The following is a 13,682-nucleotide window of genomic DNA, read 5'->3' as shown; positions in this document are numbered from 1 at the left end:
TAGCAGAACTGTGTCAATTGATCTGTAAATAGTTGGCACAGAAATACTCCAACAATATAATTAAGGTAAACTCTATTTATGTGCACTTGTTATTTTGGTTTCAGATTAGACTAAAGGTTTAAATGATGATACATAAAAGAGTTTCGGATTTCCTGGTAAAATGAAAATGAAATAGTTAAGAGGCTACTAGTCTATCTAATGTTTCACCAAGCAATTGAAGTTTCAATGAGTCTAAAAAGCTTCAATGGAGCATTCATTTTCGATTGCTACCACTAAACTTATCGTTGAAATCTGAGCTCCCCCATACAACTCGTAAAGAGTATTCGATAAAATATCGGTCAATGACCCCTAGCGATAGCCAGGAAGTGATTGACTGAGAATGAATTGAACACACATTTTGTAGTTATTTAGACATAATAATAATATATTTTGAATATTATAAAGTAAAATTTTGTAGCAAAACTGTGCTGTATACAGATTTACTTCAAAATCTGCACGCTTTGAAAAGTAATGCGTTACTGTACCCACTTAAAAAAGTAAGAAACATAAAATTCATGCTTCCTCTGTTGCGTAGTGGGAAATAAGCTAAAGAAACACATTTAATTTACCGATACTAAACCAAAAGCACGATAATATTATTTTAATTGAACTGAGGGCCAAACTCATCATCTACCTAGCCTTTTCCCAAGAATGTTGGGGTCGGCTACCCGTCTCATCAGATGCAGGTTAGTATCAGTATTTTATGATGGCCAAACCATAATACATAAATGATATTTCCTGTGTTATTAATAAAAGTTTTTTTTTAATTATCGCAGCCACTAGTGCTGGGCCCTTCCAAAAATATCGATATCACAAAATATCGATATCAAAAAGGTGTAAATATTATCGAAATCTTACCGTTTAAGAGGAACACAGATAACATGGTGAGCCAGAAGAATGCCGCCGGCCAATCAGAGCTGTCCATCATAGCTAGTATAACGTTGAACACGAATATAACCACTTCTACTATTAGCGACATCACTATGCGGTTTGTTAAGTTGCCCCTGAAATGAATACAATATTGTGTTAATTAAAAAATCTTTATTACAAGAAAATAGCAGACTTCAATATTCCATTTAGAGCAAAAATTTTCTCTCACACAAATACTAAGCTGAAAACCGCATCAAAATTGGTTCCGCCAAACGTGAGACAATCGCGCATAAACATTTTTACATATATACCTACAGATGAAACTGAGAACCTTCAGTTTTGAAGTGGGTTAAATACTTTGAAACTGGACAATAGTCCAGGTTTCGGTTCCGTTATCGAATTATTATTGTAGATATTGATAATTTAGAGGTACATACTAAAAATCATTTGTATCATAGTGTAGCTAGACTTAGGTGCACACAAGTTTATGGTAAGAAACATGCGTGTGTTTTAGTAAAGCTTTACTCTGCCCACTTTTGTAATGTGATCGTTCAGATTAATTGCTGAATGTCACTGCGTTGGGTAGTGGGCGTGTCTTGTAAAATTGCTTTTCGAGAAGACTACTCAACTTATTGAGATTTGTCATGGAAATAGGCAGTACTCTTAAGTAATAAATATTAAATAAATAAATAATAAATAAATAAATAATGTCGGGACACCTTTTACACACGGTCGGTTAGCCCCATGGTAAGTTATTAATTATAGTTCGGCCATTCAGAGAATGCGTTCCTGACACGTCGCGATTGAACTGACGACGTAACTACATTCATTGATTATTGATATAATAATGTTGTTTTAATGCTCCTCAATTGTTAAAACGGTAAACAACCAGCAAAAATATTTTTATCGTAACTGCAACGCCATTGCAAAGTTACGTCGTCAGTTCAATCGCGACGTGTCAGGAACGCATTCTCTGAATGGCCGAACTATAACTTGTGTTATGGGTGCTAACACAACTGATAAACTACATATAGCTACATATATACATATTTATAAATACATATTGTAACACCCAGACCACGGCCAACAAACATGCTCATCACACAAATGTCGACCGAGCCGGGAATCGAACCCGGGACCTCAGGTTCGGCGGTCCGGCATGGTGACCATTGCGCCATCGAGGTCGTCTAGTAGTAAATACGCTACTTTGTATTCGGTTGTATTAGTAGTATAAGTACCCTAGGGACACGGATACCTCGGAGAGAATTTATTAATTTATAATTGAAGCATTATGGCAACACTAGCTTCTTCCTAGAAATATAACTGTCAAAGAATTAGGTCCGGTACCGAAAAAAATAATAATACGTCTATCTACCTTGCCTGCCTACATTCAGAATTACTCGAGTAAAATTGATATCAAATTAATTCAGAGTACCTAACCGTCAGAGGCACATTTTCTTTGATCATTCCTAAAACGTCGAGAATACTTTAAAACTTTTCTGCCATAACTCGCTTAACGCTACGTTTATTGGAAAAAATTACACGTGCATAGTTTTAATCATTTTAATCCCGCAGCAGCCGTGCTCGGAACTTATGCAAATATGATAGAAAAAACTGCTGGCAAGCCGCCTGCTCGCTACTTTAAACTATGTTTAACTGTTTAAGCTCGCGTTAACTTTGATTTATATCCGCGCCTGGGACGGAAATGTGTGAATATATAATATGCACATTTTGTTTAAGGTAATAAATTATTAATTATTTTAAATAATTATTTAAACATACTTATTCAACATTTTAAGGCATGGTATTTACAAAATCAAAAAATAAATAAACTATGTATCAAAAAATTCATCTGCATTAAACTATTACATAAGTAATTTATTTTTATAGAAATAATAATTTTGTGGTTTCTATACTATCATGTTGAGTTTCCTTATCTAAAAACAAATGTATGAATTTAATTCGGGAACAAATTATCTTTTGGTCAGTACAAACAAAACTTCAGAGGATTTAATTAAAAACTTTTGACCTGTGCCAATTGAAATCGGATAAAAGTTTGATGTACATAAACATAATTGTCCATTGCAAATGATTTTATAAGCAGAGATTTAATTACTTTTGGTTTTCAGTTCAATTATAACTGCGATCCCATTTATCCTATGGGAATATCATCTAATTTTGGATTATTGCAAATCAATGAATGAATGACGGATTAAAGGAACTCTGGTTCGGACGCAAAACGGGATATATTTAGACTACAATTCATTCAGTTCTAAAATGTTTTAACCTAGAACCAAATCTCTTTATTTTCCCCTAAGTTTCTGGCAAGATCCTCGCCGAAAGTTCAGCTAATTAGCAAAATCGCTGTAAAACAGTATTATAAAAATATACGTACTTGGGCTTAACAAAAATGTTGAGCCAACTGAACACCAGATTAGGGATCTGGCTAGCCCATCCCACATACGCCAAGTAATGTTCCGAATACGTCGGAGCATTCACCAATTTGTACTTCACGAAGTAGTCCTTGGCTGTTATGAACATGTTCCAAGCAGTGAGCGTTCCGAGTCCGTGTAACAGGAACGTCAAAAATATTAGGTGCCATTTGTCCTTTGGTTCCGATGTGTCCATTGCTATACCTGTAATGAGAGGAAAAAATTGAAGGGAACAATTCCATGCCGGCAAAAAAAAAGTAAATAATGTAGTTTTACTGTGTATAAAAACAGAAACACATCAAAATATTTATATGAAGTCTCTAAAAGTCAGAAACCCAACAAAAAGTTTTTCAAGTTGTGGGAATCGAACTCATGACCATAGTGATCAAGTCTTGAGTTCGAATCCCAAGACGGTCATTTCTTTTTGGATTCTTTGACTCTATTTTAACCACTTTATTGTTAGTTCTGAATTACTTTGACTCCTGTATGTTTACGAATGTTACTGTTAAAAGTTAAGAGAGTTTTTTTTTAATAAAAAGTTTCATAAAGTTTGGGAAAAAAACGACATGTCGCAATACTTAGGTGCACACAAATTCACAGGAACCTGCGTGTGTTTTAGTGAAGCGTTGATTTACCCACTGAAATGGTATGTGACACCCAGTTATAATAACTGAAGACACTGCGTTGGAAGTGGGACACGGCGTCGAGTATGTTCAAGCTCGAAATTACGCATCGCTTCTTACGAGGTGTGAAAACTTTACTTGCGCGATGTAGGACCGAGTGTTGTCTTAGAAACCCGCTAGGTGGCGCTTTTGTTTGAATATGTTTTTTGATCGAATTTAGCGGCCATTAATCAATTTTATATAATAACTACATAGCTGTTGCCCGGAGCTCCGCTTCCGTGAACTGACTACTCTACCCTATCCTACCCTACTCTACCCAACTTACCCCTACTATACCCTAATTTTTTTCTTTATAAGAACCTTCTGACAATAACAAACACAACAGAAAAAGAATTAGCCAAATTGGTCCAGGCGTTTTTGAGTTATGCGCTTACCAACACATTTAGCGATTCATTTTTATATTATAGATTTTTCGTTGGTTTTATTACTTGTCTGTACTTGCCTCTCCTCTAAGTAGTCTTAGTTATGGGAGTGAACTTATTTGGGCAATCACGGAACTTGTGTCCATGACGTTTAATTTTAAACAGTTTTGAAAACTAATTATTTTCTACAAAACTTATAGCTTTCTAAACGACTTTCCATAGGTATAACATTTTATGTTAATCTCTAAGTTTTATACAGCAACAAATTTTTTGGACCCAGCCAGAACTTTAAATCAGAGGTAAACTATTCAAAACGTTTAGTGTCTTTAGTCATAAAGAGGTTTTAGCCAATTTACCAGCCAGCTTCGTGTCAACAAAGAAGGTTTTTGCTATAGCTTACCTTTCAAGTTGAGGGTGTCATTTGGTAGGTTGTTACCCTCCCATGCGGGCGTTAGCTTCACCGGCTCGTTGCGGAGGAACGGGGCCTTCTCGTCCGCACCATCCCAACCTAGTGGCAAAGGGTACACATTAGATTAAGCTATAGAAACTTGCGCATCTGTTTAGTTTATAAAGCTGGAAATAAACTTGTTTGGATATCAAGAGGATTAATAGGAAAATTGCATTTGATGGAAACATTCTCGAGGATAGTTGTAGACTGAAATTAAGATCACAGTTTGATCATCAGTACCGTGAAAGCAAGTATTGTAGGGTAGGAGGATACGACGGTCGAGTTTTCGGAAATCTCGTTTGGAAAACCAAGTAAGGCAATAAGCTCCAGTGTAATGAAACCACGATAACATTATGTAGTTTTTTTTTTTATTATATCGTTTAAATAATAAGAAAACATGGAATTTCCCTGTATCGAAAAGTATGAGGCAAACCAAACTTTATACTAATTGTAGGTCCATTATAAATACTCTGTACACTTTCCTCATGCGGTTACGTCTGACAAAACTTCACACATACATACTATTTATTTATATAAAAGTTTATATACACAGTTATATAATATTTTTTTCAACGTGGTACATATAGTACATGTACATGATTTAATTTAATATTTTGTGTTATGTGTAATTAAATAGATTGTGATTGTATAATCTCGATTGTTGAATTTTTATTGAATTGTCTGAAATAACACTTTTGTATGTGTATGACACTGTAATATTTATTTTTATTTATGTCAATGTAGTATGTACCAGTGTCTACTCGAAATTTGCATACCGATTGAGCGGTGAGATATGCATGTACGTTATGTAAGACTGTATCACGGAATCTCGAAGTTCAAAATGCCGAAGTACTGAAGCCATAAAGTACACAAGATCGATGCACGTGACTTAGAATGTACGCTACATCGAAGTACTGAATTGCGAATGTTCATGATACCGATGTACGGAATATCGAAAGTTTGTTATAGCGAAGTACGTGATTGCGATTGTTCTGAATCCCGATGTACGGAATATCGAAAGTTTGCGACACCGAAGTACCTAATATCGAAGGGTTTAAAATCACGGTATCTGCGGTAATTGGTAATATCAACCGGAAATGCTTTAAATATCGTATTTTGATCAATTTCCAGTAAAAAATGCATTGCTTTAATGTACTTGTGTTAAATCTTCGAGATCTTATGTTGTTATTCCACGACTTTGTTTTCGATTTCTGTCGTGGTTCACATTTATTCATCATTATTTGCCGAGCCTTTCCCAACAACCACCCACCCACCTAACATTGTATTGAGGTCTGCATTATATATTATATACACTTTTTGTTTTCAGCATTGTATTGGGGCCAGGGGCGCATCAATGTTTTACAAGGAGCGACAACATAAGATCTCGTAGACCGACCCCAACATTGTTGTTGGGGAAAGGCTAGGCTCAATATAATGCAGACCTCAATACCTACAATGTTAGGTGGGTGGGTGGTTGTTGGGAAAGGCTCGGCAAATAATGATGAATAAATGTGAACCACGACAGAAATCGAAAACAAAGTCGTGGAATAACAACATAAGATCTCGAAGATTTAACACAAGTACATTAAAGCAATGCATTTTTTACTGGAAATTGATCAAAATACGATATTTAAAGCATTTCCGGTTGATATTACCAATTACCGCAGATACCGTGATTTTAAACCCTTCGATATTAGGTACTTCGGTGTCACAAACTTTCGATATTCCGTACATCGGGATTCAGAACAATCGCAATCACGTACTTCGCTATAACAAACTTTCGATATTCCGTACATCGGTATCATGAACATTCGCAATTCAGTACTTCGATGTAGCGTACATTCTAAGTCACGTGCATCGATCTTGTGTACTTTATGGCTTCAGTACTTCGGCATTTTGAACTTCGAGATTCCGTGATACAGTCGTTATGTAATTTACCAAAACACCTGTACCTAATACCGTGTCTCTGCAAATAAAGATTCTTCTTATTCTTCTTATTCTTATTCTTATGAGTGTAGAGATCATACCGCGCATTCTCATTACTTTTAAATTTAATTTATCGAGAAGCGTCAATGAATCTATTCGTTACCCTATCTGATCTGTGATCTCTCAATTTTAACTATTAAGAGTACTGCTTTAAATTAGAATATCAATAAGTTCAACATTCCGAAGGTTAAGTAGTAAGTATCTCAATTACGAGTATGCGGGGTTGATACCCAGCAAGTATATGTATGTATGTAGATCGTCTCTGCTGAAACGAAGCACCCCTCTGTCGCATTTCGACGCCTTAGAGTGAAAACCTCGTAAGTGCAAGAGATAACTTTTCAGGATAAGGATTGGTATTCGATATTTTTTACGATTATCTTCCAAGAAATGCAATAAAAAAATATTGAGAAAAAATGCAATTTTCAGGATAAGGATTAGTATTCCATATTTTTTACGATTATCTTCCAAGAAATGCAATAAAAAAATATTGAGAAAAAATGCATTTCCGAGGTTTTCATTCTAAGACGACGATTTACGCATACGAGCAATGCGTAAGTTCCGCATAAGTAAGTATACGATCTATATCTACATTTATCTAGAGGTTTGTAACATTTTTTGGGACGATCCTTAACGTCACCGACTATCGAACGTAGAAAAAATCTTACATACTAACATAAAACGCAAAAATTATATCTAGACGACATTCCTGTAAAATGTGGTCTAGTCTTTGTTGAAAGAGATACCAGTACACCATGATTCGTTGAAAATGTTTTTTTGTTGCTTTACGTATCTACACAAGTTTATGGATTGAAACTTGAGTTTAAGTTAATAAAGCATTACTGTACCCACATCAAAAAGTAAGAAGCATAACTTTGATGTTTCCTCTGTTGCGTAGTGGGATTAAAACAAAACAGAAAGCGTATAATTATATGTTATGGACCAAGTGATAAATTGGGCAGTATACATAATGCCCGGTCATTATGAAAAATGCCCAATATGAGAGTGCAATTTGATAATATATATTCAAATAATCAAATTGACCGGGCACTATACATATTGCCCGCGACCTTTTGAGCAAAGTAATACAAACATATTTAATTTCAATTTTTTACTATTATTGCCATTTAACTTAAAATTAAACTAAATATTAAACCACTTAAATAATCAGACTCATGATTTGGATTAATTATGAAGGACTTCTGCCTTATTTATATATGTTTATCAGCTTTTTTAAATGTGATTTGTTGTAACGGATGAGCATATGATTTGTGTATTAATGTATAGTATGAAATCCTGTCTCCTCTTTATTACCTCAAAATCTGTACATGAATTGTAAAACTGACAACGAATGAGCCTGGAACTTACGACACAGGAAATCCTAGTGTAAGTTTCAGGAATCAAAACAATTGCATGTAATTTATAAACAATAAATTATTCTTATTCTTAAAAATCCACTAGTTTTTAACCGACTTCCCAAAAAGGAGGAGGTTCTCAATTCGGTTCACTGTTGTTCAATGTGTTCAATGTTCACTGGTCACTCGAAGACGCCTGGACCGATTTGCATTTTATTTTTGTTTGATAGGGTATACCTTCCAGGTGGTCCCATAATCACCATTTCGGGATCTGATGATGGAAACCCTGAGAAATGGAGGGCAACTTTCGAAAATTGTAGGCGTGCTTAGGTTAAAACTTGACAATGAGGTGTACGTCTGATAACACTATGCAACAGTGAAAGTTTGGAGCTGACCTGATGATGGAGACGGGAGAAGGTCGAGGGAACTCGACAACTGAATATGTAAACTACCTCGTGTTTGGGCTTATATTATTCGTATTGACGAGAACGTTCCACAAATGCGGCTAGTGACAACTATGGTTGTCACTGAAAAGTCAAAAATAAAAAACGTTTCACAAAAAAATAAACCGACTCCCAAAAACACTGAAAAGCAAAACAAAAACTAGTTTTAGGTGCATCGGCCTAGAAGTCGGTGGCGTATAAACTCAAGAACATTCATTAGACACTGACTTCTAGGCCGATGCACCTAAGAATAGTTTTTTTTTTGCTTTTCAGTGTTTTTGGGAGTTGGTTTTTTTTGCATTTAAAAGTTAAAGAAAGTCATATTAAAAATATAACATAAAATATAATTAAATTTATTTATGGCGGTCTCTGATTGGTCAAAGCGTGTCACGCCATGCGTACCTAACTCCCCGCCCTCGCACCGCGTAAAATACAGCTTTATTATCAAATTGCCCAACTGTCATGTAGCAATATAATAATGCCCGTGCAATGTGATAAATAATGAAGTTAAGATAGTTATTACACTTGGCCCGATAAAGCTAGACATTATTCATAATGCTCGGGCATTATAAATAATGCCCGAATTAATCGCATGGTCCATAACATATATAAACAAAGAAGTTTCACAGGTCACTGAATATTAATGTTAAGTCTCCGTAGAACATAAATGTAAAAAAGTTATCTAATAGGTCAGGTAAGAAGAAGGAATTTAGCTTAAAAAAAATATCCTCATACAGAACTATCGGAAATAAAAATCTCTCTGACGAAACGTCAAACATATGTGAATGGATTGTGGGAACTACATAGAAGGCGTGAAGTAGATATTTGGTACGTGAGTACATACCTGTAAAATATTTAGATACGGTTTGGTTGATCAGAAAAGAACGTGTCGCTAGGCAACCTAACAAAGGGTGACTTATAATCGATACAGTTCTTTCTAATATTAGAAAGCTGAATTGATGCGTGACGTGACAACGAGGATAAAGGATGATCAGAAATAGAATTCATGGTTACCATGATATGGAACCAAAAAGATTGATGGAACACAAAATATATGTACGTATGGCGACAAAATTATTAATCAGTTCACGAAAAGTATCAAGATCGTTCAAATTCATATTTAGGAAAACACTTTCCTTCAAAAAGAAAAGCTTCCAAGAAATTTTCAGGATTATCGATTCGACAGCGATTTTTGCTGGATATTCAGGCACAAGGCCCAAGAATTTAGACCCTTGTAATCAAATACATCTTCCCGGGACAAAGTTGTTTGCGCTAAAAGTTACGCACGGAAGCCCCGGGACAAACAACACAACATAAATACTGCCGAATCGTTTGCGGAATTCGTGTTTTACCTGCCTTTGAAGGTGTGGAAATATTTTCTCCGAATTAATGAGAGATTTTAGAAAGTTTGAGATTATATAATCATCATTATTTTTTTTAAAGATTTGTTTTGCTAAATGTACGGAGATATCAACAACCATATAGGTAGTCTAAGAGGCTTTATTGTCGTTGAGAGAAACACAATGAAGAAATGTACGAATTTTCTGACTTAAATTTTTGCTAGTGTTTTTTATATAAGTCACCATATTGGCGATATGGGCATAAGGTAAGGTGACCAATGAGCAATTTCATTTGAAATATTAAATTAATAAATCCCCCGTTATAAGCTGGGGCCTTAAACATCTTAACTTAATGGGACATTTAACCATTAATAACCAAACTTTTTCTTAGGTTTTTTTAAGGGTTTCTGATGACTTATGTATTTAGTCCAACCTTTTATACCCATAGTACAATTGGCATATTCAAAATTGCAGGCATTTAAATCATTGTTAAAAAAAGCAAACAAAACAGTAAATTCGTATGCAGTTAATAAACAACATTTAAAAACTACGCGAGCGCGTGCTATTTACGACACTCAAGTTTATACAGGTTGAAGGGGGTTGCAGCGGTCGTTTACCACCCACTCTAACACAAGGGTCGCTTAGCGAAACAACATTTTTAAATCATTTTTATTTCAAATAAAGACTTTATTTTAAAGAAAATCATATGTTTACGCTATGGAGAATAAAGAATGTTGTTTAACACGACGTAAAAAACTTCTCAACAGATTTTAATAAATTAACCTACAACCGGAATGTTGCAATAAATATAATAGTTTCGTGACATTATTACAGTTCTTCGAATAGCAAGCAATAAAAAGTATTGTTTAACATTAACACCTATAGTAACACTATTCGAATGAGTGCAATTGTTACACGGCTGTCAGTCGGAATGAAAAATGTCTTCGCATTTTATATGTATGAATTTTCTGATCATTTAATGTGTTCCTGAAACAGGTTGCATATAGTCACCTGCCAATGCTATCAGGACATATACATAAATCAGAAAAGTTACTCTTCAAATACGGAAAACCACAGCTCAAAAGTTAGAGCATTCTAAAGCCTAGGTTCACCCGACCGAGTAAAACACTCATCCCGTCCACATTTGCTCACAAAGCTCCCAAAACATGAAGTTTCGCAGGCAAGGCAACAATCAACAAGTAGGTCACAAAGTTATTATGTTAAAGCATTTACCTAACGTGGTATTTATAAAAAGTTAAACACACTGCGGCAGACTAATTTCCCTCAGCGTTAGCACGTAACTAGAGGTGACCACGGTCCAGAGCCATCGACAAACAATAGAGCATTATCGCTCTTTCATCGTAATAATCGTAAAGATTTCGAATTTCGTTCACTGATATATGTGTACTGTTGCATACAACTGCGTTTGTATTAATTTTAATTGGCAAATGGCTAAAATTTCCTTAAAAATTCTCAATAGTAAAACTATGGAGACTGAAAAGTCAGCGAAAAAGACATTTAACCAATTTTCAAAGGTGTGTGTCTATATATTGTTATTGAGGGAGTAGTGAAATAAGTTCCCTATTAGCAACACTGTCTATAAGGAACATAATGCAGAACAGAAAATTTGAAAACATTTCGTCAAAAAGTCATGAAAAACCAATTACAAAAGCAAGTTAGCGAAGTTTTCGTATTAACATAATTTCACGGAAAACCTTTAAAATTCTGCAAGATTTTTATAAGTCATTCCAACAGTTTCTTTTTTCTTTTTTTGCGAAATACGGACTGCATACGCAGTCCTTTTTTGACAAGACTGATGGCTATTGAATAAGCAGAGTTTTGAGGCATTGATGCTAAAATATCTATGCTTTGCTTGCTTCTCAATTCACAAACATTGTTGCATACTTCCACACTTCCTGTGTACTCAACATTATGCCTAATTATGCGCAAATATCCGAAAACGGAACAAACATCTACACTGGCTTAACAAATATTTATCTTACGAGGTGCCTTCAGAAACCACGAGCCGGATTGCGGCTTAGCAATGAGATAGATGGTGAAAATCACATGGTTATGAGAATGCAAATCATTGAAATGGTTACAGAAGATGCTACTTATCTTGCCTTCTATTATAATATATTCCATATTCAATGCTAACAGATAATGATAGGAAAATAAGCTGGAACATCGTAATGAGATGTACAGCAAGGCTGCTACCTCGACCCATTAATGAAGAATATTAATTAAATAATCAGTATTCTCAAGAGATATCTACTGTTAAGAATACATGTAATAAGATGAACATTATAACGTATTTTAATGAGATAATGGGATTGTGATTTGATTACGCAATTCCATCAAATTATGTTTGTCGAGGACGAAAAGGACACTTTAAGTTTGACAATCAATCTCCTATTTTAAGATTTAATTTACGTATCAACTTGACCTTTCAAGCGAACTAAGCTAAACCCAGTACAAATCAAGTTAGAGCCCAACTTGGCGGAATATTGATCCTAAATTAGGTTCCAGATAGGCCATACTAGGGGATGCTAAGTTAGGAGGGTATTCGAGTCTTGAAATGAAGAGATTGTCTCATGATCATATTTAGAAATAAGTTCCTATTATAAACAACTGCGGTATAAAAACTGGTACTGTGGGCTGTGTCGAAACCGTCCAGTGAAACAGGTTTTTGAACTACCGAGGTTCTTTTTAACTGATTTAGAAGATGTTTACGCACCTACGAAACGAATTTTCATTGTTTTTGACAATAATAATGTGTTCAAATGTTTGAGGCTTTCAGGTAAATCGTTCAATCTATTTCTTGGACATAATAGAAAAGGGAAACGAAAATCTCGAATAACCTATTGTTGGTTACAAAACGTAATATGATATGTAGGTAATAACTAATAACGTTTCTACTTAGACTGCATTGTGTTCTTTATAACGTATAACGTAGGTAATTTAAGCAAACCAATTTGTTCTAGCTATTAATTTATATTGCGTAATAAGTGTAACAAATTCAAATCGAAGGCTCTAATTTATTTCTTCTATTGTTTTTGTGTTTACTGTACTATTTTTTAACGTCACTTAAGAATTTTTCTACTTACTTTTTTCGGAATTTCTCCGAAAAGTTCCATAGTTATCCGCCATGTTTGTCACAATATGATTTTAATACGGCACTAAATATTCACATCACAGTCGTACGCCTATGCGTATTCACTACAGAACCACAAGACACACTACATAAGTATCTCGCCTCCGCTATTGAATAACATTAGGCAAATTATATTTCATTATATTGATGTTGGTTTTGATATCGAGTACCGGTTTAGTTCCTACAACTTTTTGTTTTGAACTTCAATCAAGAATTTGGACGTCTCGCAAAAAATGTTTGAGTAGACGGCACGCTAGCACATTATTTTTGTGTTTTATTGCTTGTCATTTTTTTATTATTAAAGCAGTAGTTTAATAATGGCTTTATCGATAACTATTTCATAGAAATAAGACAGTGGAGTCTTTTGAATAAGTTATGAATATGAAATCTCAATATTTTCTTGTCGGATTATGATAGTAGTTGGCCCTGGGCAAAAGCTAGCTAGATTCTAACTTGTATTTTTTATCAAATCTTCAATTTTTCGGCACTATTTTGCGCAGCAGCAGTGCCATACTCAGAAAAAATGCGCGGGAATGCTCAAAATAATTTATTTATTCAAAGGTACAAGTGACT

The 13,682-nt window shown here is 34.8% G+C and overlaps 1 protein-coding gene across 2 annotated transcripts in view; it reads right to left on the bottom strand.

Annotated features, from left to right (window-relative positions):
* The window catches only part of LOC124642097 (equilibrative nucleoside transporter 1), a 51,439-nt gene that overhangs the window by 18,636 nt on the left and 19,121 nt on the right, over window positions 1-13,682 (bottom strand). For both annotated transcript variants that reach the window (XM_047180402.1, XM_047180403.1), the window contains exons 3-5: window positions 4,787-4,894; window positions 3,305-3,545; window positions 898-1,043 (exon numbers count right to left, since the gene is read on the bottom strand). In XM_047180402.1, the coding sequence (XP_047036358.1) occupies window positions 898-1,043; window positions 3,305-3,545; window positions 4,787-4,894 (495 nt within the window). The remainder of the gene's footprint in view (window positions 1-897; window positions 1,044-3,304; window positions 3,546-4,786; window positions 4,895-13,682) is intronic.

This window comes from Helicoverpa zea, chromosome 23 (genome assembly GCF_022581195.2).
Source record: "Helicoverpa zea isolate HzStark_Cry1AcR chromosome 23, ilHelZeax1.1, whole genome shotgun sequence".
Classification (NCBI taxonomy): domain Eukaryota; kingdom Metazoa; phylum Arthropoda; class Insecta; order Lepidoptera; family Noctuidae; genus Helicoverpa; species Helicoverpa zea.
Note: the sequence above shows the minus strand (reverse complement) of the source record. Positions and strands in the feature narration are given on the sequence as shown.